Genomic DNA, 22328 nt, shown 5'->3' with positions numbered 1-22328 from the left:
CCTTAGATCCTGCCGTGCCTGGAGACCGTGGCTTTGATCCTGCTTATCCTGCTGGTTCCAGACCCACCCCGAGGAGCTGCCGAGAAGCAAGGGGTTATGGCCACAAAGTACCCAAGGAGCAGCTGGTGTGAGGATGTCAGATACCTGGGGCGAAAGTGAGTGTCCCTGCCCCCACCGTCAAAAGATACAGAAACCCCTCTACAACTCCACATCTCTGGCTTCCAACCTCTGCCTCCAGGGAGCCCTCCTGGGTTGATCCTTTTCCTCTTCTCAGCTCCCATTTGCCAATTGAGATGCCCCTCCACTTTTTAGCCTCCATTGCCATGGCCAGGAGCTTATCCAAGCCTCTCCAGGGGCCACGGGAGGGCACTGTCCTCTGTGCCAAGTCTGATGTGCCAGGTGGGGCATGCAGGAGCCAGCTGTGGGGAAGTGGGGGCAGTGGACTAGATTCATCTGCCTGGGTCCATGGTCCGGAGCCTGGAGGAGTGAGCTCCAAGAAAGCAAGGCAGGAGCTTCCCCAAGGCTGTGGTGTTGAATCAGGTAGCCCTTGTAGTGGGGGGCATAGGAGGGAGCGAGGCACAACATGGGCAGGGGCTTTTGCTGTTACTGGGGAGGTGGGGGGCAGGGAGAGACTCAGAGGTGCAAGCCTGGAGTTTCCAAGGGGTGGAGCTGTGGACGTACCAGCCTAGATTCCATGAGGGAGTGAGTGGGGGTGTAAATGGGCTAGCCTGGAGTCCCTGGAGGGGGTAGGGTCTTGGGCTGGCCCCTTGAACCCCAAGCCCTCTCACCACCTCAGCCGGATAACCCTCTCTTGCAGCTGGAGCTTCGTGTGGTCGACCCTCGGGGTGACAGCCATGGCCTTTGTGACGGGTGCCCTTGGCTTCTGGATGCCCAAGTTCCTGTTCGAAGCCCGCGTGGTCCACGAGCTGCAGCTTCCCTGCTACCGGGAGCCGTGCGGCAGCCAGGACAGGTGAGGGTCTTCTCCAGGGCTGCGTGGGCAGGGCCCAGGAGCTGCTTGGTGGCTGGGGGTCGGGTCCTACCCGTCACCAAGCTCCCCACACCTTGCCTTCTCTGGGACACAATCTCTGCCTTACCCCATTTTGGGGTTGTTGTGGGAGTCTGGAAGACGTTGGCTAGGGAGAGGGTGAGGCTGCGGGGGTGGGGCTTGGATGCGGGGAGGCCTAGGCAGCCTTCCTTTGAGATAGTCTTTGGTGTCGTCCGTGAAGGGAGCCCATTTTGCAGATTGTAAATAGAGGCCCAGGAGCCCTTGTTACTTCTCTGGTTCAGGGACTGCATTTGTTTGTCCTGTGCCTCGTTGGAGGCACTGAGAGAACTGGGAGAGTGGCTGGGGGAGTAAGGAGGGGGTACAGTGCCCTCGGGGATGCCTGCTCCCACTTCCTGCCCATCTTCTATTTTTAAATTTTTATTTGTTTTTAATTTATGTGAAACACGGAGAGAGAGACAGAGAGACAAAGAGAGAGAGCGATCTTGCATTCATTGGTTCACAAAGTTCTAGCACTAAGAGCCTAGACCCAAGCCCCGCCCCAGGGGTTTCCCAAACGCTCGGCCATCCCTGCATCCCTGCACACTGACAGGAAGCTGAGCTGGGACTGCAGCCCCACGCCCCAGTGGGAGATGCAGGATCCCAAGGGGCGTCTTTGTTGCTGTCTCAGATGCCTGCTCCTCGCCTTCTGTGCTCACCACGTGACTCCATTCTCCACAGACCCAAACAACCCCCAGATCCTGGGTCAGGGACAGCATCCTATCCTGCCTGCTCCTCCAGGAAGCCCTCCAGCCCAGACTCCTCCTCCATCAATCTGGCTGCTTCGTCTCGGCCTCCGTTCTGTCAGTTCTTCCCCTGACAGTCCGCTATGCTGGGCTCCTTAGGGTCGGGGCAGCGATGGTTTCCTGCGGGATGCACTGATGCCAACAACCACAGCCTCCTCTCTCACTTCTCCCTGGCACCAGACAAAGCCTTGCAAACTTCCAGGATGCCCTTGGTCTCTGGCTTGCCCATGCCTGGGCCCTGGCCATGCCCTCTGCGAGTTGCTGCTTGTCTCCTCAGGGCTCCATAAACTTGACCTTCAGGCCCTGTGCCAAGTGCTGTTCGTGAAGAACCTCTTGAGGAAGGCGTTCCTAGGATTGCAGCTTTGTAAATGATGAGCGGGAGGATCAGAGAGGTGAAGGGACTGGTCCGAGGTCCTGTCGCTGACTGGTGACAAAGCCCAAGCCATCGGCCTGCTGAGCTAGCGCTCTGACGTACTGCGTCTCGCCGCCTCTGCCTGATGACCGTGCATCTTCCCTCTTGGCGCAGGGTGCACAGTCAGTGGGTGAGCTCGTGGAGCGAGGCTGATGTGTGTGTTGGCTCTGTCGCAGCGTGGCTCTGTCTCCAGAGGTGAAGATGGAATGATTGCCATAGCAGCTTGAAAAAGTGCAGCAGAGGAGCTGGCCCTGATGTAGCATGTTAAGCAGCTGCCTGCAGTGCTGGCATCCCAAATGGATACCAGTTTGAATCCTGGCTGCTCCACTTCTCATCAAACTTCCTGTTGATACACCTGCGAGAGTAGCAGAGAATAGCCAAAGAATTACACACACACACACTCACACTCACACACACACTCACACACACACTCACACTCACACACAGGAAAGAAGTGGGGAAGAGAAAGTGAGAGATCTTCTACCATCTGCTGGTTTCCTCTCCAAATGTGTGCCACGACTGAAGCTGGGCCAGGCTGAAGCCAGGAGTCAGGAGTTCATCCTGGTCTCCCACAGGGCTGCAGAGGTCCAGGCACTTGGGCCATCCTCTGCTGCTTTTCCAGGCGCATCAGCAGGAAGCTGGATCAGAAGTGGGGTTCCTGGGACACAGCAGCATCCATATAGGGTGCCGGTGTCACAGACAGTGGCTTTTCCAGCTGAGGCACATGCCAGCCCCCACTCATAACTGTGGAGGTCACAAGTCCAACATGGTGTCCCTGGGGCAAGATGCAGATGACAGCAGGATCCAGTTCCCTCCACAGGCTCAGGGAGAAGCTGTCCTTGCCTGTTTGTTAGCGGCTGCCGGATCTCCGGGCTTACAGCCGCGTCACTTGCTTCTGCCTAAAGTTTCCTCCAGCGAGGATGTTTTGATCGGATGTTTTGATCAGCACCATTAGTGCTCACCTGGAGGACAAGCTCTCCTAGCCAAGTTCCTTTGTCCTAAGCGTAAAGTCTAGCTCTGCAGAGGTGGCAGCCTTTATGGGCTCTGGATGCTATGATGTAGAGACATTGAGTGCCCGCAGAGGGGCCGAAGGGGCTGTTGGTGGGGCCGTGCGTAGACCTCACTGAGACTGTATCCCCTGGGTTAGTATGAGCTAGCCAGCGGGGCAGGGGTGGGAAGCTGCGGCATGCCAGCTCAGCCAGTGGGAAATCTTTCCTCATACAGGTTCTGCTGGCCTGAATGAGGGTAGGTAGTGAGCTTCCCACCCTGGGGGGCATGTAAGTGCAGTTAGGACAGTCCCTTGCCCGGGCTATTGAACAGGGAGACAGCACAGTAGTCTGAGGCCCTGGAGGGCACTGTTGGCATGGAGAAACTGGGATTCCGGGAAGGCCTTGTGTGGGCAGCCGGGAAAAGACAAGACCAGGGCTGGGCATGCTTGCTGGGCACACCTTGGCTCAAGGGCCAGTGTGTGTGTGTGTGTGTGTGTGTGTGTGTGGCAGGGGGCCAGCCGGGCTGTCCGCCTGCCCGAGTCCTCAGGCTCACAGGGCTTGGACGGAGACGTCATTGCTCTGGCACTGGGATCCTTGACTTGGCCGAGCTGAAGCCTGGCATGACTTGGAAGGCCTGGAAGGATCGGTGAGGGTAGGGTAAGCTGCCAGAGGACTTGCTTGCTTCTGACTGGCAGACAGAGGGCCAGGAGGTGCTGGCTCTGCCCTTGAGGGGCTGTGTGACCTCTAGCCAGTTCTTGCGTTCTCTGGGCTCTGCACTGTTTCTGTCCACTGCGGGGCTGGGGTAGGGAGCGAACCCACGTGTCCTCGCCTGTGGGGTGCATTCTCATAGCAGGTGCTTAGGAGAGAGGTGGAGAGGTGGTTTTTTCATTTTTTTAAAAGTTGCTGAGATTGTTTTAAAAAATTATTTATTTCTTTTTGTCAGAAAGGCAGAGTGACAGAGACAGAGGGGGAGACGCAAAGATCTTCTGTCATCTGGTTTACTCCTCAGATGTCCACCACATCTGGAGCTCGGCCAGGCTAGATCCTGGAGCCGGAAAATCCATCCAGGTCTTCTACGTGGGTGACCAGGAGCCAAGGACTTGGAACATCATGAGCTGCATGAGCAGGGAACTGGGTCAGAAACAGGACAGCCGGGACTTGAACTGGCACTCCAGTAGGGCTGTCAGCATTGCAAGTGGAGGCGCAACTCGCTGTGTTGGACCCCGAGTTGTTTCCTTTGCTTGTTGGCAACCATCATCTTTACAGATGCCAACAGGTGATCTGGAAATAACAGGGTGCTGGCCACTCCCCGCCCCTCCCATACTTCTGGAAATGTCTGGGAGGGGAGGCTGGCCACATGGAGAGGGGTCAGGGGAGGACAGGGGTGTTCTGGGTCAACGGGACGGCGTGGACAATGGTAGGGACATGGCAGAGCACAGGGAGTGTTTGGAGGATTCTTGGGCATTTGGGAGCTGAAAGAGGGGCTGGGGCAGAGAGCAGGTCAGCAGGGCCAATCGGTGGGGCCGCCGGAGGAGGCCACCAAGCTCCTGGTGGTCACTTATATTTCTGAGGGTTCATGCAGACCTTGCTCTCCGCTGTCCCTCTGGGGCTCCTGGAAAAGCAGGCTCGGTGTGTGGGGGGGTGCCCTGTGTTATGGCGGGTTAAGCCACCGTCTCTGACACCTGTAGGGGCGCTGGTTCATGCCCCAGCTGCTCTGCTTCCGAGTCAGCTCCCTGCTATTGTGCCTGGGAAAGCAGTGGAGGATGGCCCAAGGGCACCGACTCCTGTACCCATGTGGCAGACTCAGAGGCAGCTCCTGGCTCCTGGCTTTGGCCTGGCTCAGCCCTGGCAGCTGGGGCCATCTGGAGGAAAGGACCAGCAGATGGAAGATCTCCGTGGCCCTCCCTCTCTGTAACTCTGCCTTTCGAGTAAACAAATAAATCATTAAAAAAAAAAAAAAAAAAAAAAGGTTTGAGGGAACTGGAAGGCCAGAGTGGGTGAAAGTACACGTTGGAATCCTGGCTTTACCTTCCAACAGGGTCATCTCGATCTTGCCTTCCTCATGTGTGCACCCGGGAATTCGGGGGGCGGGGAGCTGGGGAGCTCACTCCACATACGCTTCATTTCTCACATTCCAGGCTTAGGCTCTGTGCTCCCAGCATAGAGTCAGGGAAGCAGATCAGATGTGCCCTGTTCTCGGGGAGGTCACGGGCTGGGGAAGAACTCCGATGACAGAACACAAAAAGTGCTATGGAAGGAGTCAGCAAGGCAACAGGGGAAGGCGTTCCCCAGGAGGGGACATTGGCAATGGGCCTTGAAGGATAAGTAGGAGTTTGGTGGGTGAGAAAACTTGTAAAGGATGTTCTGGAGGAAGGAATGAGCTATGAAGTGGGGAGTGGGGTGGGAGAGGAGGGGGCTGAGGTTTGCCAGAGTCAGATTATGATGGTCCATGTGTGCCAGGCAGAGCCGGACCACGCAGGGCGGCTGTGAGAGCTGGTCGGGGCATGGGCAGGCAGGAGGCCTGTCTGTGTTTTTACAAAGCACCCTCTGGGAGCCTGCCCTGCTTTTTTTTTTTTTTTTTTTTTTGGAGTGATTTACTTATTGTTTTGAAAGGCAGAGTTACAGAGAAAAGGAAGACAATATGAGAGCTTCCATCTGCTGGTTCCTTCTCCACATGGCCACAATGGCTGGACCAGGGCCAGACTGGATCCATGAGTCCCTCTGAGTCTTCCAAGTGGAAGGCGGGGCCCCCAGCACATGCGCCATCTTCTGCTGCCTTGCCAGGCACGTTAGGGAGCTGGACTAGAAGAGCAGCATTTGCTGCCCATGTGGGACGCTGGCACTGGTTTTGCAGACAGAGGTTTGACCTGGGGCACCAACACACTCTTCCCTGGTAGGAGGGGGATTCTGAAGTACAGTTCCCCCTAAGGAGAAACCCTATGGAGTTGCAGCAGGTGCAGGCAGAAGTGGGAAGGGTGGTGGTGGTGGGGTGGCGGTCCAGAGGAGGTGCTTGAGAGGGGTTCAGCGATGGGCAGGGAAGGGTGGATCCAGGGAGGGGCCTGAGGCCGACATAGACGCTCTGAACTTCCTCTTGGTGTGGGGTTTCAGGGAGACTCTGGGATGGAGACTACTGGAAAGTGTGGCATACTGTGAGGACCACTTGCATGGCCAGTGCTATCCTCAAGATGATGCTGGAAAATGGATTGTGAGCGGGAGTATGTGGGTTCCTGGCTCCAGGAGCACCCACAGTGGAGCAGGGGGATGAGGTAATGAGGCCCAGGGCCCCCAGCCACCGCGATCTTTATGGTACCAGATCATGCACTGGGCTAGGGATAAGACAAAGAGGATGGGGGCAAGGACGAAGTGCCCCTATCCAGAGCTGGCCTCCTGACCATGCCCTCTCTGCTTTTTCCCATCAGCCTGATTTTCGGGGCATTGACCATTGTGACTGGCATCGTTGGGGTCATCCTGGGGGCAGAGGCATCAAGGAGGTACAAGAAGATCAACCTCAGGGCTGAGCCCCTCATCTGCGCCTTCAGCCTGCTTATGGCAGCCCCCTGTCTCTACCTGGCTCTTGTCCTGGCCTCGGTCTCCCTGGTGGCCTCTTACGTAAGTGCAGGTGCTGTGGGAGATGGGCTGGGTGGGCTGTGTCCGTGCATACAGGCTCACGTGTGCCAATTTACACTTCTTCTTTATACATGACCTCTGTACTTTTTACAGTAAAAAAGAGATTTATTTATTTTTATTGCAAAGTCAGATATACAGAGAGGAGGAGAAACAGAGAGGAAGATCTTCCATCCAATGATTCACTCCCTAAGTGAGCACAACAGCTGGTGCTGTGCTGAATCAAAGCCAGGAGCCAGGAGCCAGGAGCCAGGAACTTCTTCCAGGTCTCCCACGTGGGTGCAGGGTCCCAAGGCATTGGGCCGTTCTCAACTGCTTTCCCAGGTCACAGGCAGGGAGCTGGATGAGAAGTGGAGCTACTGGGATTAGAACCGGTGCCCATATGGGATCCTGGTGCATTCAAGGCCACTGCGCTGAGCCCTATCCACTTTCTTGATGCAGGTATTATATTCCCAGCTGGAACTTTCTGCCCAGGATAGATGGCCGTGGGCAGGCTCCCCTCTTTTGTCCTTCATGTTTGCCCTGCCATAATGTCCTCATGACCCTGTGGGTAAGCTTGAGAGGGGCAGCCACTCCCACTGGTTACCATGACTAGTGTGGCATGAAAAGGGTTGGAAAGGGGGCGATGTGCAATTGAGAAAATGAGAAAAAAGATGGACACAAGATAAAGACTATAAAAGTGGCCAAAGGGAAACCCCCTTTTCTGAGAAAGGAAGTCGACCTAGAAGGCTTGCTACCTCAATCTTGTGTTGAAATGCTTGGGGAATCAAATGACAGCAGGTGATGTGACATGAACATTGACAGCTACATCCCATATCGACGTTGACCACCCGGAGCTTGATGATGAGGAAGCAGCAACCCGGCCCATGTATGGAGGTCTGTATATGATTGTCTCAAGGGTATCTGAAAACACACAGTCCTGTGGTCTTGAACGTTCTACCTCCCTCACAGGCCTTGACCTTGGTCTCAGACTTTTGCCTACTCACAGACCATCGCCTGTAGACTTTGATCTTGGCCTCCAGCACCAGCCGTCTGTGATCTCAAGATTCCAAACATAGTCTGCCCGACTCTTCTTTATCAAGTCATGCTGTTATTTTTTATAAACTGCTTACGGCACTGGTGTCCTCTTGCCTCACTCCTGACCCATGTGGATCCCCCACCCCCAGACCTTCCCAAAGCCCAAGCTCCCCCGATGCCATGTGACCTGTATCAGGGCACCCCGGGGTGGGGTTCACGAACCCGCTTCTGTGGCTCTAATGTGGGGGGATAGAGTCAGCGTCCAGCTAGCCAAAGGCCGGTTTCTTTCTTGAGAGGCACTGGACTGTGGGAGTGTGTGTACACATGAGTTGTGTGTGTGCTTGAGTGTGTATGCATGTGTGTTTGCGTGTGCATGAGTGTGTTATGTTTGTGTGTTATGTAAGCACATGAGTTGTGTGTCTGTATGAGTGAGTGGGCTGTGTGCATGCTTGAGCATGTATGTTTGTGTAGGTATGCAAGCACACGAGTTGTGTGTGTGCATGAGTGTGCGTGAGCTATGAGTGGGTGAGCGTGTGTGTTTTGCCTGAGGCCCCCTGTTTAGTCTTAGAAAGGACTTGGGGCAGGCGCTGTGGTTCAGCAGTTAAGGTGCTGTTGGGCTAGCTGGTGTTGTGGCACAGGATTCAGTCGCTGTTAGCAGTGCCAGCATCCTTCATCAGCGTGCCAGCTTGAGTCCTGGCTGCTCTGCTTCCGATGCAGCTCCCTGCTAGTGTACCTGGGAAGGCAAGAGAAGACGACCCAAGTGTGTGGGTCCCTGTCTCCCAGGTGGAGACTAGGACCGAGTTCCTGGCTTCTGTATTTGGCCTGGACTTGGCTAGTGCAGCCGTTTGGGGAGTGAACCAGTGGATTCTCTCTCTTTTGCTTTCTCTTTCTGTCACACTTTCACATACATAAATCTTTACAAAATGTATTTTTAAAAAAGGCCCACTTGGGAGGCTTGTTTCCATAGCAGAGTATCTGGTTTAAGCCCCTCTGCGTTGAATCTGGCTCCCTGCTCATGCATAGCGTGGCAGGCAGTGGTGATGGCTCCAGTACTTGGGAGCCTGCCGCTTGTGTGGGAGACGCTGAGAGAGTTCTGTGTTCCTGGCATTTTTAGAGTGAACTAGTAGGTGAAGGATCTCTGTGTGTCATTCTAACTTTCAAATAAGCAAAACTTAAAAACAGCAGGAAAGGGCCTCTTCGATAAACCTCCCCTTGGGGAACACTTAAGACGCTTCTTTTTATATTTTTTATTGAAGATTTATTTATCTCATTGGAAAAGCAGAGTTAAAGAGAGAGGAGTGCATTCATCTACTGGTTCACTTCCTAAATGACTGCCATGGTGGAAACTCCACTGGCTAGGGGCTTCTCCTGGGTCTCCCACATGGGAAAGTGAAACAGCCAAGATTCGAACATGTGTCCATATGAGACATCGGTGCCGCAGGCAGTCGCTTTACTTACTATGCCACCATACTGGTCCTGAGAATTCTTCAGTCTGCCAAGTCCTCAAGGCATGTTTGGCCTCTCGGTCTCTTAGGGAAAGGTGCTGCACACCCACTGCCCTCAGCCCTGGCTTCAGCCGACATTCTGGGGACTGGGACAATCTTGCCAGTGTCCCTTCTGCTTATGCAGCCCACTTGACGGATTGGAAAAGGAGGCCCAGGGACAGTGGCAAAGAGTGGATGAGGCAAGACTAATTAAGGGGGGTATTTCAGAAAGTTCTTGGGAAAACAGAATTAAAAGATGAGTTTATTTGGGGGCAAGAAAATCCATGCATAGCTTTTTAAAAATGGTATTCTTTATCTATGACCTAACTGTGAATGCCTCACAGTTCCCTGGCTGAGGGAGGGGAGGCCCATGGGAGCTGGTGGCAGTGATGAGGCTGGGGCAGATGGAGACCCATTGAGGCCTGTGCCTACCCTCACCAGCTGGGGCTGTGGACACCACCCCTTCTGCCAACTTTGCTTCTGCCACTGTCTTGGTTGGCACTGGGAGGCAGTTCCTTGGCTGGCTTTCGGGGACACAGCTGCCTCACACCTGCAGCCTGGCACCTCGCCAGGGCTGCGTGGCTCATCTAGAAATGACATTGCGTTTTGATGGATCAAGCCGGCTGGAGGAGTTGCTTGAGGGTGCCATCCTGCCCTGAGATTCAAACTTCAGCCCCCTGAGCACCATAACACCCTTTCCATAGGGGGTCCCTGGCTGCTGGAGTGCTGCGTCTTGGTCTCCAGGCCCGTCTTCCTTGAGTCACGGTGACTTCTGCTCTGACTGCTCCCAGCCCCAGTAGTGAGTTTCCCAGGGCCCAGGTCTGGGCAGCAAGGTTTCTGCACACTCCAACCCTAAGCATGGTGTCAGGCATCTGGGCTGGGATGGGGCAGACCACAGATGAGCTGATGGTCTCCGTTTATGAAATCAGCAAGTGTCTACAGAATGCTGACGAGGCAGTGTGTGCTGGTTTAAACATGGTCGTGGTAGTAACCAGCATGGACCAGAACTTCTGTCTTCAAGAATTTATGTTCTAGTTGGGGGAGACAGAAAACAAACAGGATACTTGAGTACTATCTATCACACTGCAGGAGCTAATACGTGCTTAGGAGATAAGGAGTGTGAGGAGGAACTGGGAGCGTGAGGATGTTTAGGGGAAATGCCTTCATTTACTTGAGACAGGTGGACAGATTTTCCATTTGCTGACTCATTTCCCAAATGTCTGCTACAACTGGAGCCAAGCTGAAGCCAGGAACCAGAAACTCAGTCCAAGTCTCCTACATGCACGGCAGGGACCTGGCCACTTGGTCCTTTACTGCGGCCTCCCAAGATTTGCTTTAACAGGACATTGGAATTGTGAGCTGGAGCCAGGACTTGAACCCTCAGGCACTCGGCTGTAGGATATGACTCCCAATGGGTGTGCTAATCACCGTACCTGACGCTCCCTCCCAGGAGGAGACTGTTGGATGAAGACCTGTGGGGAGCTGAGTGAGGGGATGAAGTGACTGTTTGGAGAGTTCCAGGCAGAGGGAGAAGGGACTGCGGGAGGCGAGAATAGAACGATGGTGACAGATCTTACAGCCCTTTGGGCGTCAAGTGGAATGGGCTTTTGCTGGGAATGAGGTTAGCAAGTGGCTTTTGTCCAGTAGAGCTACTGCCATGATCATCTGGCTTTGCCCTTTATTCTATTATCATAGTACATTGATGGCATCTATACAATTTTTTGTTCAAGAAAAGATTTGATTTATTTGAAACAGGGAGGGAGATGGAGAGAGACAGTGAAAGAAATAGAGAACTTTTATCAGCTGGTTCACTTCCCCAAATGGCTACACTGGCCAGGGCTGCCCCAGCTGAAGCCAGGAGCCAGGGACCCCCCTCATCTAGGTCTCCCATGTGAGTGGCAGGGTCCCTCGTACTTGAATAATGCTTCTTTTCCTGGTACGTTAGCAGGAACTGGATCCAAAGTGAAGTAGACAGGACTTGAAGTGGTGCTGATATGGAATGGCAGTGTTGCACATGGCAGCTTAACTCGCTCTGCCGTGGTGTTGGCCCCTATATGATTATGTCATATCAAACTTGTTTGTATTCCTAGGGCGTATTCTCCCTTGACCGTGGTATACAATTAGTCTTACAAGTTTCTAGGTTTATATTTCTTAATTGTATTTTGCCAAGGATTTGTTGTGCCTATGTTGTAGGGGATATTGGACCGGAGTTCCTATTCCGCTTTTGTTTTTTTAGAAAGGTTTATGGAAGATTTGTCTTCATTCATCTTCAAATATTTGGTAGACTTCACCATGAAACCATTTGGTACTGGTCTTTGTTTGTCAGAAATTTCTTAATTGTTGACTCAATATTTGCTTGTTATAGGTCAGTTCAGATTTTCCTTTTTCTAAAACATTTATTTCTTTCTATTGGAAAGGTAGATAGATATACAGAGAGAAGGAGATACAGAGAGAAAGATCTCCCATCTGCTGGTTCACTCCCCAAGCAGTTGCAACGGCTGGTGCTGAGCCAAGCTGAAGTCAGGAGCTTTTTCCAGGTCTCCCCCATGGGTGCAGGGTCCCAAGGCTTTGGGCTGTCCTTGACTGTATTCCCAGGCCACAAGCAGGGAGCTGGATGGGAAGTGGGACAAACCGTAAGGGATTCTGGTGTGGACAAGGCAAGGATTAGCCATGGAGTCATTGCGCCAGGCCTGTCAGTTTTGATTTTCTTCTTGAATTTGTGTCTCAGAATATATACATGTAATATAGATGACTTTTAATTGTTGGCATGCTGTTTTGTAACATTTCTTTATACTACTTTGTAGATCACTAATAATGTCCATGTTCATTTCTGATTTTGGCAATCTGAGTCTTCTCTCTCTTTCTCTCTTTTTCCATGTCAATGTAACAAAAGGTCACTTTTGCTGACCTTTTCAAAGAATCAACTTTCAGTTTCATTGATTTTGTTTGTTTTCTTATGTAATTGGCTTATGTTTTATAGTGCTCCCTGGCTACTGTGTTGAGAAGAGATTTGAGGGATAAGGATAGAAGCAGAGAGAATTGGGTTGTTGCAGAGATGGGGGTGCTAAGACTCCAGTAGGAGCAGTGGAGGTGGTGGGGAGTGATGGGATTACAGGTACATCTTGGAAATTTGTACTTCTTTATTTGAAAGGGAGAGAAAGACAGAGCAAGCTCCCATTTATCCGTTCATTTCCAGAAAGATACACTAACTGAGACTGGGGCTGGCCAAAGCCAGAAGCTGGGAACTTAATGCAGGTCCCTCACCCAGAAACCCAGTTACTGAAGGTATGCGCCCCTGGCCCCAGGGTCTGCAACAGCAGGAGACTGGAGAGAGCAACCAGAGAACTGAAACCCAGGTGATCCAGTGTAGGATGCTGGAAACCCAACTCTGGCCCGCATGCCTGCATCTGCAAATGTCTCTTGAAGGTGGAGCTGTAAGAATTTCCTGATGTGGAGTATAAAAGTCAAAGGTGAATTCTAGGGTGACTTGGGCTGCTGCAAGGAGGGAAAAGCTGTTCCCTACAATAGGAACAGTGGAGTGGCAGGTTTTAGAGGAAGATCAGCAGCTTGGATTGGTTATGTTTTGGGTTTCTGATTTCTGGCGAATGGACATCTGGTGGTTGATGGAGGTGGCCACCTAAGTGCAGGTATCGGCTGCTGAATATGCGAGACTGAAGTGCAGGGCACGTGGCATCACTCTGGGAACTGGCTGCGGCTGCCCATGGCAGATGAGATGAGGTCTTTGGAGCTGAGGATGTCAGCTGTAGATAGGACATCCAAAAGAGGCCAAAGGGTTAACTTTCATTTGAGTTTAAGACAGGAAGGATTGATTTTAGCTTCTTCTACCCATCAGTGCATCCTTCCATCCCACTCTTCACCCATCTTCCCACCCTTCTCCCTCACCCTCCCGCCTATCCACCATCCATCCCTGCACTCATACACCCACCTGTCCACCCAATCTTCTTGCTCCCATCCATTGGTTCACCTTCTTTAAAAAACTATTTATTTATTTTTATTGGAAAGGCAGATTTACAGAGAGAAGGAGAGACAGAGAGATCTTCCATCTGCTGGTTCACTCCCCAAGTGGCCCCAATGGCCGGAGCTCAGCCGATCTGAAGCCAGGATTCCCCTCTAGATCTCCCAAGCAGATGCCAAGGCTTTGATCCGCTCTCAACTGCTTTTTTTTCCCCAGGCCACAAGCGGGGAGCTGGATGGGAAGTGGAGCAGCCGGGACACCAGCCGGCACCAAAGTTCTTTTCCCAGTGTCTCTGCTGCAGAAGGAGCGAGTCCTGGGGAGATGAGGCTCCCTGATCGTCTCAGGAAGGGTGTGTGGGGAGGTGGTTGTGTGTGCTAGTGTCTGTGTGCAGCTGAGTGTGCATATGCTCAGGCCTGTGCAGGGTGTGTGGACGTGTGTGCTCTTGTATGCCTGCCTCCCGAGTAACACGTGGGTGCTGGCTGACACACACGTATGTGCATGTGTGCATCTGAGTGTGCTATTGTGTGTGTATGTTGAGATACTGTTGTGCATACATGTCTCTGTGTGAGTTGTACACATACACATGTATTGGGGTCTGCAGGTAACTCGGATGTGTGTATACTTTTGCGTCTCTGGTCAAGTGCAACTTTTCTCTTCGTACTTTTGTGTGGTTTTTTTTTTTTTAAGATTTATTTATTTTTGTTGGAAAGGCAGATGTATAGAGAGAAGGAGATACAAAGAGTAAGTTCTTCCATCTGCTAGTTTACTCCCCAAGTGGCTGCAATGGCCAGAGCTGAGCCGATCCAAAGCCAAGAGCCAGGAGCTTCTTCTAGGTCTCCCATGAGGGTGCAAGATTCCAAGGCTTTGGGCTGTCCTCAACTTTCCCAGGCCACAAACATGGAGCTGGATGGAAGTGGAGAAGCAGGGACACAAACTGGTGTCCATATGGGATCCCGGTGCATGCAAGGCGAGGACTTTAGCCACTAGGCTACTGCACTGAACCCCCTACTTTTGTGTTTATAACTGTCCTGCATGGCAAAGAGGGGTTTTTGGTGGCACGGTGTCTGCTCTCAAATTCCCCAAAGTATAGTCCAGGCCTTGTGTTTCATGGAAATAGAATTTTCTGAGCCTACAAAGTGTGGTGTGGGGCTTTCCCTGGGGGAGCCCAGGCCCGTGCCCCCCAGCAGGCTCAGAGAAGTTGACTTCTTCCATCCTCCCAGTCCTCTTGGCAAGGGAGGTAAACTTCCCGGCTGTTAATGAGGATCCAGACAGCCACACAGCAGGTCCTGGCTCACTCTCCCTTCCCTGGCCTTTTTCCCAGAGCTGCTGCCCTTCAGAGGAGAAGGCATTTGTGCTCACAGGAGAGACTGAGTCTAGGGCAGGGGCTCCACCATCACTGCTGACCTACTGGCTGGAAGACGTGACTGCACACTGCTCACCCCCTTGGGTGGCTTTTGTGGGCAAGGAAGGTGAAGAGGGCAGGAGGGAGGCAGGGGACAGAGAGCGAGCCCGGATGAGTCTAGGAGATCTGGACACCATTCCTGCTTCTTTGTTTATCAGCTGTGTGACCTAGGCCAAGACCTTGACCTTGCTGAACCCCTATTATCACAGCAATGGAACAGGGGTACTGATCTCTCAGTTCATGGATGACACAGATAAAGCTTTGAGCCCGACCTACTTGCTCTCGTGGCTGAAGCATTTGTTTTGCTCACAGATCAGCACTGGACATGGGGTGGGAGAGTTTAACTTTTCTCTTTTTCTACCTAACATTAGCCAGGCAAGATGGCGCTGGGATGGGGGGTGGAGGTAGTGGGCTATCTGGCAGCTGATTCACGCTGTTGGCTGAGACCTTAGATGGGACACCTGCCGGCGGCCTCTTCATGGGGCTTCAGCTTCCTCACGACTCAGTGGCCAGCTTCCAAAGGCTGGCATCCTGAGATGGAGAGCCAGGGGGTGGCGATGTTGCCTTTAATGACCAGTCTTTGAAAGTCACATTTGTGCTCCATTTTGTTCTGGGATTGAGCCTCAACTTCCTGTGCTGATTAACAAGCAAGGATACAGGTTCCGTTTTTTGATGGTGGATCTGAAGAACTATGCGTGACCAGAGATATGGCAGTGGCAGCGAACTGGGAAAGTAAAGCTGGCCCTGTGTCCTGGGCTCCTCCTCATTGCACTGTGGGTCATGTCAGTGTGTGATGCTGCAGGGGACAGTGTGTGGTTTTTTCATTTTGTGCTGTCTTTCTGGTCCTATAGGTGAGAAATTTGGAGTCAGGCACTTACTCTCAACCCCCTGCTTGGTTTCCAGAACTTAAAAAATCTCAGATTATGCCTGAGACCTCTAGGAGGATAAGTGGCTCAAGTGGGGTGACCTGGGGGAGAGTTAGAAGAGATAAGGGAGAGGTCATGATGGTGATGGAGGGAGCAGGGATGGGATGGGGTCAGAGGTGATGGGTGGAGGTGGGGAGTTGGGGAACATCTGGCCTGTAGGCTGTGTAAGGTCTGCAAAAATCATTCTCATCTGGCCTTGCCAAGGCAGCTGCAGGTGGGATTCAAACTTCAATACATTGCTAACCACTTAATGAAAACTATTTTTAAGATTGAATTGAAAGACAATGTAATGCATAGAGAGGGTAAGACAGAAAGAAATTGATCTTTCATCTGTTGGTTTATTCCCCATATGGTTGCAATAGCTGGGGCTGGACCAAGTAGGAGGCAAGGAGGGGCCCAAGAACTGGGGATCACCTTCTAGGGGGCTGCTTTCCCAGACTCATTAGCAGGGAGCCGTATCTGGAAGTGGATCAGCTGAGGTTTGAACTGGCACTCGTGTAATGCCAGCAATTGCAGATGCAGCTCAGCCAGCTACTCTGCAAAGCAAGCCTCCAGAGCAGGTTGCTTTTTTTCTTTTTAAGATTTATTTATTTTTATTGTAAAGGCAGATATACAGAGAGGAGGAGAGACAGAGAGGAAGATCTTCCGTTCGTCTGACAGTTCACCGCAGTGACTCGAGCTGAGCCAACCCGAAGCCTGGAGCCAGGAGCTCTTCCGGGTCTTCCACATGGGTGCAGGGTACCAAGGCTTTGAGCTGTCCTCGACTGCTTTCCCAGGCCACAAGTAGGGAGCTGGATGGGAAGCAGGACTGCCAGGATTAGAACCAGTGCCCATATGGGATTCCAGCATGTGCAAGGTGAGGACTTTAACCACTATGCTCATGCTGGGCCCAGAGCAGGTTACTTTGTAAGTTGTTCAGTTCTTGTGGCCAGCAAATGATACAAGCATCCGATAGTCCTTGGAAGAGAAAAAAAAAATGTTCCTCATTCCTGTTGTAGGATTCTTAGGCAACACTCTAAGAAAGCAAAACTGGACATTGCCAAATTTCTTTAGGCCCAGGCCAGGAACTTGAAGAGGTCAAGTTAGAGAGAAAGGGCAGTTGAGGACCACTATGGGTGGGGACTACGCCAACGTGAGCATCAAAAAGACGCAGCTCCTCTGGGGCTGTTCTGTGACTCTCAACCACATGGTTCGACTGTCTTCCTGGCTCCTGCGTTGGGTGAGAACAGGATGAAAAGGAATAGGACAGAAGCTGGGAAACGAGTGAAGGGGTTTTCCAGTCTGCCTGGCAAGAGAAGGCAGCAGTCAGGCCAGGGTGTTTGTGGAGGACGTGGGATGAGCTCTCGGGTCCTGGGTTCATGCAGTAGAATGAACAGGATTTCCTGCTTGATTGGGTGTGAAGTGTGAAACAAAGGGAAGAGAGGAGGGAGGGTGCCAGGGTTTTTGGTCCAGATGACTGGGAGCATGGAGCTGCCCTTCCCAGGCAGGGCGGCCTGAGGGACGGGCAGGGGCTGTTTGAAGGAGGTAGACTTAGGAGTCTAGTTTAGATGTGTGACATCTGGGGATGCTACAAGACCGAGGGGTGTGCTTGAACCCAGGGTGGGTTATTTATAGGACCACGTGAGGTCACCCAGGACAGCATACACACGCTGAAGGGAAGGAGGAGGAGGAGTGGGGCGGCAAGCTCACAGGCCTCGGCCAGGCCACCACGGGTGGATGCTGTTGCCACGCGGAAGTGGGGTGCTGGACAGCCACTCTGTCTACCACACTGCATCAAGTGGCCTTTCTATTTTTGTTTGGGGGAAACCAAAAGCCAAAGCAGAAAGTACAAAGAAGAAAACAGCAATTACACATAAGGTTTAAAAAAAAAAATCATTTGAAAGTTGAGGGGTCAGAGAGAGAGAGACCATGAGAAAACACCGAGCTGCCAACTCGCTCCCCAGGTACCTATGCCGAGGCTGATTGGAATCCGTTTAGGTCTCCCACGTGGGTGGCAGGACCCCAGTCACTGCTGCCCCCCGAATCCACACCAGAGGCAGCCAGTTGAGAGCTCAGGTGGGCATTGGGCCCAGGCATTCTGGTATGGGAAGCAAATAACTTAACTACTTGGCCAAAACACTCACCTCTACCATCTCCTAGAATTAACTGTTGTTAACATTTTGATCTGTTTGTTCCCATGTCTGTTATTTAATTAGGCAACCTTTTGTCTGTTTATGTCTTTTTAAAAAAAAGGCAGAATGACACAGAGAGAAGGGAGGAGAGAAAAAGAGAGAGAGATCTTCTACCTGTTTGTTCACTCCCCAAATGGCTGCAAAGATGGAGTTGGGCCGATCCAGAGCCAGAAGCCAGGAGCTTCTTCCGAATCTGCCACATATATGCAGGGACTCAAGCGCATCTTCCGCTGCTTTTCCAGACACATTAGCAGGGAGCTGGATTGAAAGTGGAGCATCCGATACAGATCCGTGCCCATATGGGATGCCGGCACTGCAGGCAGTGTCTTTATCTGCTGTCACAGTGCCCATCCCTATATGTGTCTTTCTATACACTGATTTATGGTTAGTTGTAAATATTTTATTAAACTGGGGGTCCCATGGTAGTGTAGTTAAAAAAAAAATACCCACAGGTTTATTGAGGTACAATTCATGTGTTAATGTGCCACCTACACTTAAAAAAATATGTAATTCAGTGGTTTTTAGTGTAGTCAGAGCTGTGCAACCATCACCCCAAACATGAGAACATTCCATCATATCCAAAGGAAGTGGTTCGTTTCCACACCGCCTTGTCTATCCTCCCCCAACCCCAGCCAGTCCACGCAACCACGGATCTGCTTTCTGTCTTTGCAGATTTACCTATTCTAGGCGTTTCATATAAATAGAATCATGTAATAGGCTTACTTTATAGAAAAGTACTTGAGGCAATGGAAATGAAATCAAAGGGATTAAGTTCAAGTTCACTTCAAAACTCCGTCCTTACTGAATGCCAGGTAGGGCCAGGTAGGAAGGCAGCAGCTCTCTCCTGCTTCTCCCACAACCCCTTGGGTTTTATTGTGTCTTATCCAAATTTCAAAAACTATAGTAACATTTTAAAAAGATTATCTATTTATGTAAAAGGCAACATGACACAGAGGGAGGGTGTGACAGAAATCTTCCACCTACATGTTCACTCCCCAAATGGCCACAGTGGCCAGGACTGGGCCAGGCTGAAGCCAGGAGCCTGAAATACCATCTTGATTGCCCGAGTGGGTGCAGAGGCCCAAACATTCAGTTTTTTTAAAAAAGACTTATTTATTTTTATTTTTATTTTTATTTTTTATTGCAAAGTCAGATATATATAGAGAGAATGAGGAGGAGAGACAGAGAAAAATATCTTCTGTCTGATGATTGACTCCCCAAGTGACCACGGCTGGTGCTGTGCCAACTCGAAGCCAGGAGCCAGGAACTTCTTCCAGGTCCCCCACACGGGTGCAGGGTCCCAAGGCTTTGGGCCATCCTCGACTGCTTTCCCAGGCCACAGGCAGGGAGCTGGATGGGAAGCGGGAGAGCCGGGATTAGAACCGGCGCCCATATGGAATCACAGCATATGCAAGGTGAGGACTTTGGCCACTAGGCCATGGCACCAAGCCCCAAACATATTCAAGTTTAAGAGAGAGAGAGAAAGGAACTTTCATCTGCTGCTTCATTCCCCAAAAGCTTCTAATGATTGGGAATGGCCCAGGCCAAAGCTGGAAGCCAGGAACTTGACCTGGGTCTCCCACGTGGGTCACAGGGTCCCAGCTACCTGAGCCACCACCTGCTGCCAGGTGCACTATAGAAGAAAGTGTGGAGGTGGGACTCAAGTCCAGGCCCTCTGGTATGGTATGCTGGCATCACAACTGATCATTGGCAAACCCAATTTCCATCCCAGCTCTTTGCATATATATATATTCACTTATTTAAAAAGAGTTATTTACTTTTATTTGAAAGGTAGAGTTACAGAGAAAGAAGGAGAGACAGAACAGATCTTCATCTACTGGTTCGTTCCCCAAATGGCAGTAGTGGCTGGTGCTGGGCTGGTCTGAAGCCAGGAGCCAGGAGCTTCTTCCAGGTCTACCATTCAGGTGCAGGATCCCAAGGCATTGGACCATCCTCTATTGATTTCCCAGGACATAAGCAGAGAAATGGATGGAAAGTGGAGTAGCTGGAGTACAAACTGGTACCCATATGGGATGCTGGCTTTTGCAAGGTGAGGATTTAACCATTGAGCCATCATGCCATGTCCAAGTTCCACCATATTTTCTTCTAGTAGTTTCTTGCTTTTGGGTCTTACCTGTAGCCCCCTGGTGCTTTTTGAGCTGATTTCCACGTATGGTGAGAGATCTGGAGTCTAGCTTCTCTCTCCCTGCCCATGGATACTCAGTTCTCCTGGATCCATTTGTTGAAGAAATTCTCTTCTCTCCAATGGATGTATTTGCTGCCATTGTCAAAAGCCAGGGCTGTAAATATGTGGCTTTATTTCTGGGTTCTCTATTCTTGTTAGTTATATTTTTACCTTTTTTAGATTTATAGCATGCAGTCTGTCCTCTGAGCATACCCCTTATAGTGGTTTGACAGGAGTCCCATATTTAAATATATTCACTGCTCACTTTTGGTTTGTTTATACGGAATCTCTAGTCCGAGTTCTTTATTTTGCTACAGTTTCTATCTGGGGAGACTTTGTGGCTAAGCAGCTTGCACTCTTCCCTGGTCCTTGGCTCCTGGCTTGAACATCTCACCAGGTGCAGCGGTCTTGGATCACCTTCTTTCCTGCATTTCTTTGCAAACATTTGCTCTGCTGTCTCCTGGTACCAAATGGTTGCTATGGAGAATAAAGTGAGCTTTTTTTTTTTTTTAACCCTTTACGTGTTGCTTCCCTTCTTTTCATCTGGATGGAAATTACATTATTAATTCTTTTTTTTTAGATTTATTTATTTTTATTGAAAATGCAGGTTGTACACAGACAGAAGGAGAGAGAAAGATACTCCATTTGCTGATTCACTTCCAAATGGTCGCAATGGCTGGAGCATCGCCAACCCAAAGTCAGATATCAGGAGCTTCTTCTGGGTCTCCTGTGTGGGTGCAGGTCCTAAGAGTTTGAATCATCTTTCCCTGCTTTTCAGTTCACAAGCTGGGAGCTGGCTGTGAAGTGGAGCAACCGGGACATGGAGCGGTATTCAGAGGGGATGCTGGCACTGGAAGGCTGAGGATTAGCCAGTTGAGCTATCACAGCGGCCGCTCCTTATTCATTCTTGAAAGATGAGACTTGATGTGTATCTGTCTTCTATTGCTTGTGTAGCACACTGCCCCCCAAACAGCATTTATTTATTTATTTGAAAATGTATTTGCTTATTTGAAAGACAGAGATATAGAAAGAGTGAAAAGAAAGTGGGGACAGAGAGGGAGAAAAGAAGGTGGAAGGGAGAGAGATCCTCCATCTGTTGGTTCACTCCCCAAATGAAACCAGGAACTTCACCTGCTTCTCCCATTTAGGTGGCATTGGACCAAGCCTCTGGGCCATCTCCCACTGCTTTTGTAGGCACATTAGCAGGGAGCTGGATCAGAGATGGAGCAGCTTCACAATCTGGGACTTGAACCGGTGCCCAGATGGGATGCTGGCATTCAGGCTGCAGTTTAACCCACTGTACCATAATGTTGATCTCTATAAAGTATTTATTTATTTGAAAGTCAGAGAGAGAGAGAGGAGGGATTGAGTCATCATCAATTGACTTTTCATTTACTGGTTCACTCCCCAAGTGTCTGCCACAGCCAGGGCCATGCCAGACAGAAGCCAGGATCTCAGAACTCTAACCAGGTCTCCTACGTGGATGACAGGACCCAAAGGACTTGTTGAGTCATCTGCTGCTCTCCCACGTGCATTAACAGGGAGCTGGATCAGAACCAGTGTTCTGAGATGGGATGTCGGCATTTCAAGCGGCAAATCAACCCACTGCACCACATCACTGAGACTTTGCCATTTAGAACAACACCCATGGGGACCAGTGCTGTGGCTCAACAGGCTAACCCTTCACCTGCAAATGTTAGGATCCCATATGGGCATCTGTTCAAGTCCTGGTTGCTCCACTTCTCACCCAGATCCCTGCTTGTTGCCTGAGGAGAAAAGCAATGGAGGATGGTCCAAAGCCTTGGGACCCTGTACCCGTGTGGGGGACCTGGAAGAATTTCTTGGCTCCTGGTTTCAGATCAGCTCAGCTCCAGCCAGGAGTAAACCAGTGGATGGAAGATATCTCCTTCTCTTTGTGAATTTACTTTTCCAATAAAAGTAATTTTTTTAAAAAAAAGAGAACAATGCCCATTATGAATCTCATCTTTATGTGGGTTATGCATCAGACAGGATTCTATGGGGAGCCAGGGTCAGTAGGACATGTGCAGTGACAGATGAAGGGATATATTAGGGAGCTGGTTCAGGCAGTCCTGGCAGATGTGCAGTCCCGTCATGGACTGTCTACAACTCCGAGACCTAGGGTATTGATAGTGTGACTCAGTCCAAGTCCAAAGCCCCAGAACCAAGGAAGCCACGCCGTCACTCTCAGTTTAAGGCCAACCAGGAAGACGCTGGTGTGTGTCCTGTAGCCTATGGGCCAGCGAGCCTGGAGTCCTGACATTCAGGGTGGAAGTTGAGGTGCCCCAGCTCACAGAGCTGGAGACTGGCTTGCTTTGTGTACTTCCCCATGTGTC

The 22328-nt window shown here is 51.1% G+C and overlaps 1 protein-coding gene across 1 annotated transcript in view; it reads left to right on the top strand.

The window, feature by feature from the left end:
• The window catches only part of SPNS3 (sphingolipid transporter 3 (putative)), a 48298-nt gene that overhangs the window by 14373 nt on the left and 11597 nt on the right, over positions 1 to 22328 (top strand). Inside the window, exons 6-8 of the mRNA XM_041000826.1 lie at positions 7 to 155; positions 818 to 970; positions 6609 to 6798. Coding sequence (XP_040856760.1) covers positions 7 to 155; positions 818 to 970; positions 6609 to 6798 — 492 coding nt within the window. The remainder of the gene's footprint in view (positions 1 to 6; positions 156 to 817; positions 971 to 6608; positions 6799 to 22328) is intronic.

The sequence above is a fragment of the Ochotona curzoniae genome, unplaced genomic scaffold (genome assembly GCF_017591425.1).
Source record: "Ochotona curzoniae isolate NIBS_2020 unplaced genomic scaffold, NIBS_Ocur_1.0 scaffold_2453, whole genome shotgun sequence".
Taxonomy (NCBI): Eukaryota; Metazoa; Chordata; class Mammalia; order Lagomorpha; family Ochotonidae; genus Ochotona; species Ochotona curzoniae.
This window is presented reverse-complemented; position numbering and strand designations above follow the sequence as displayed.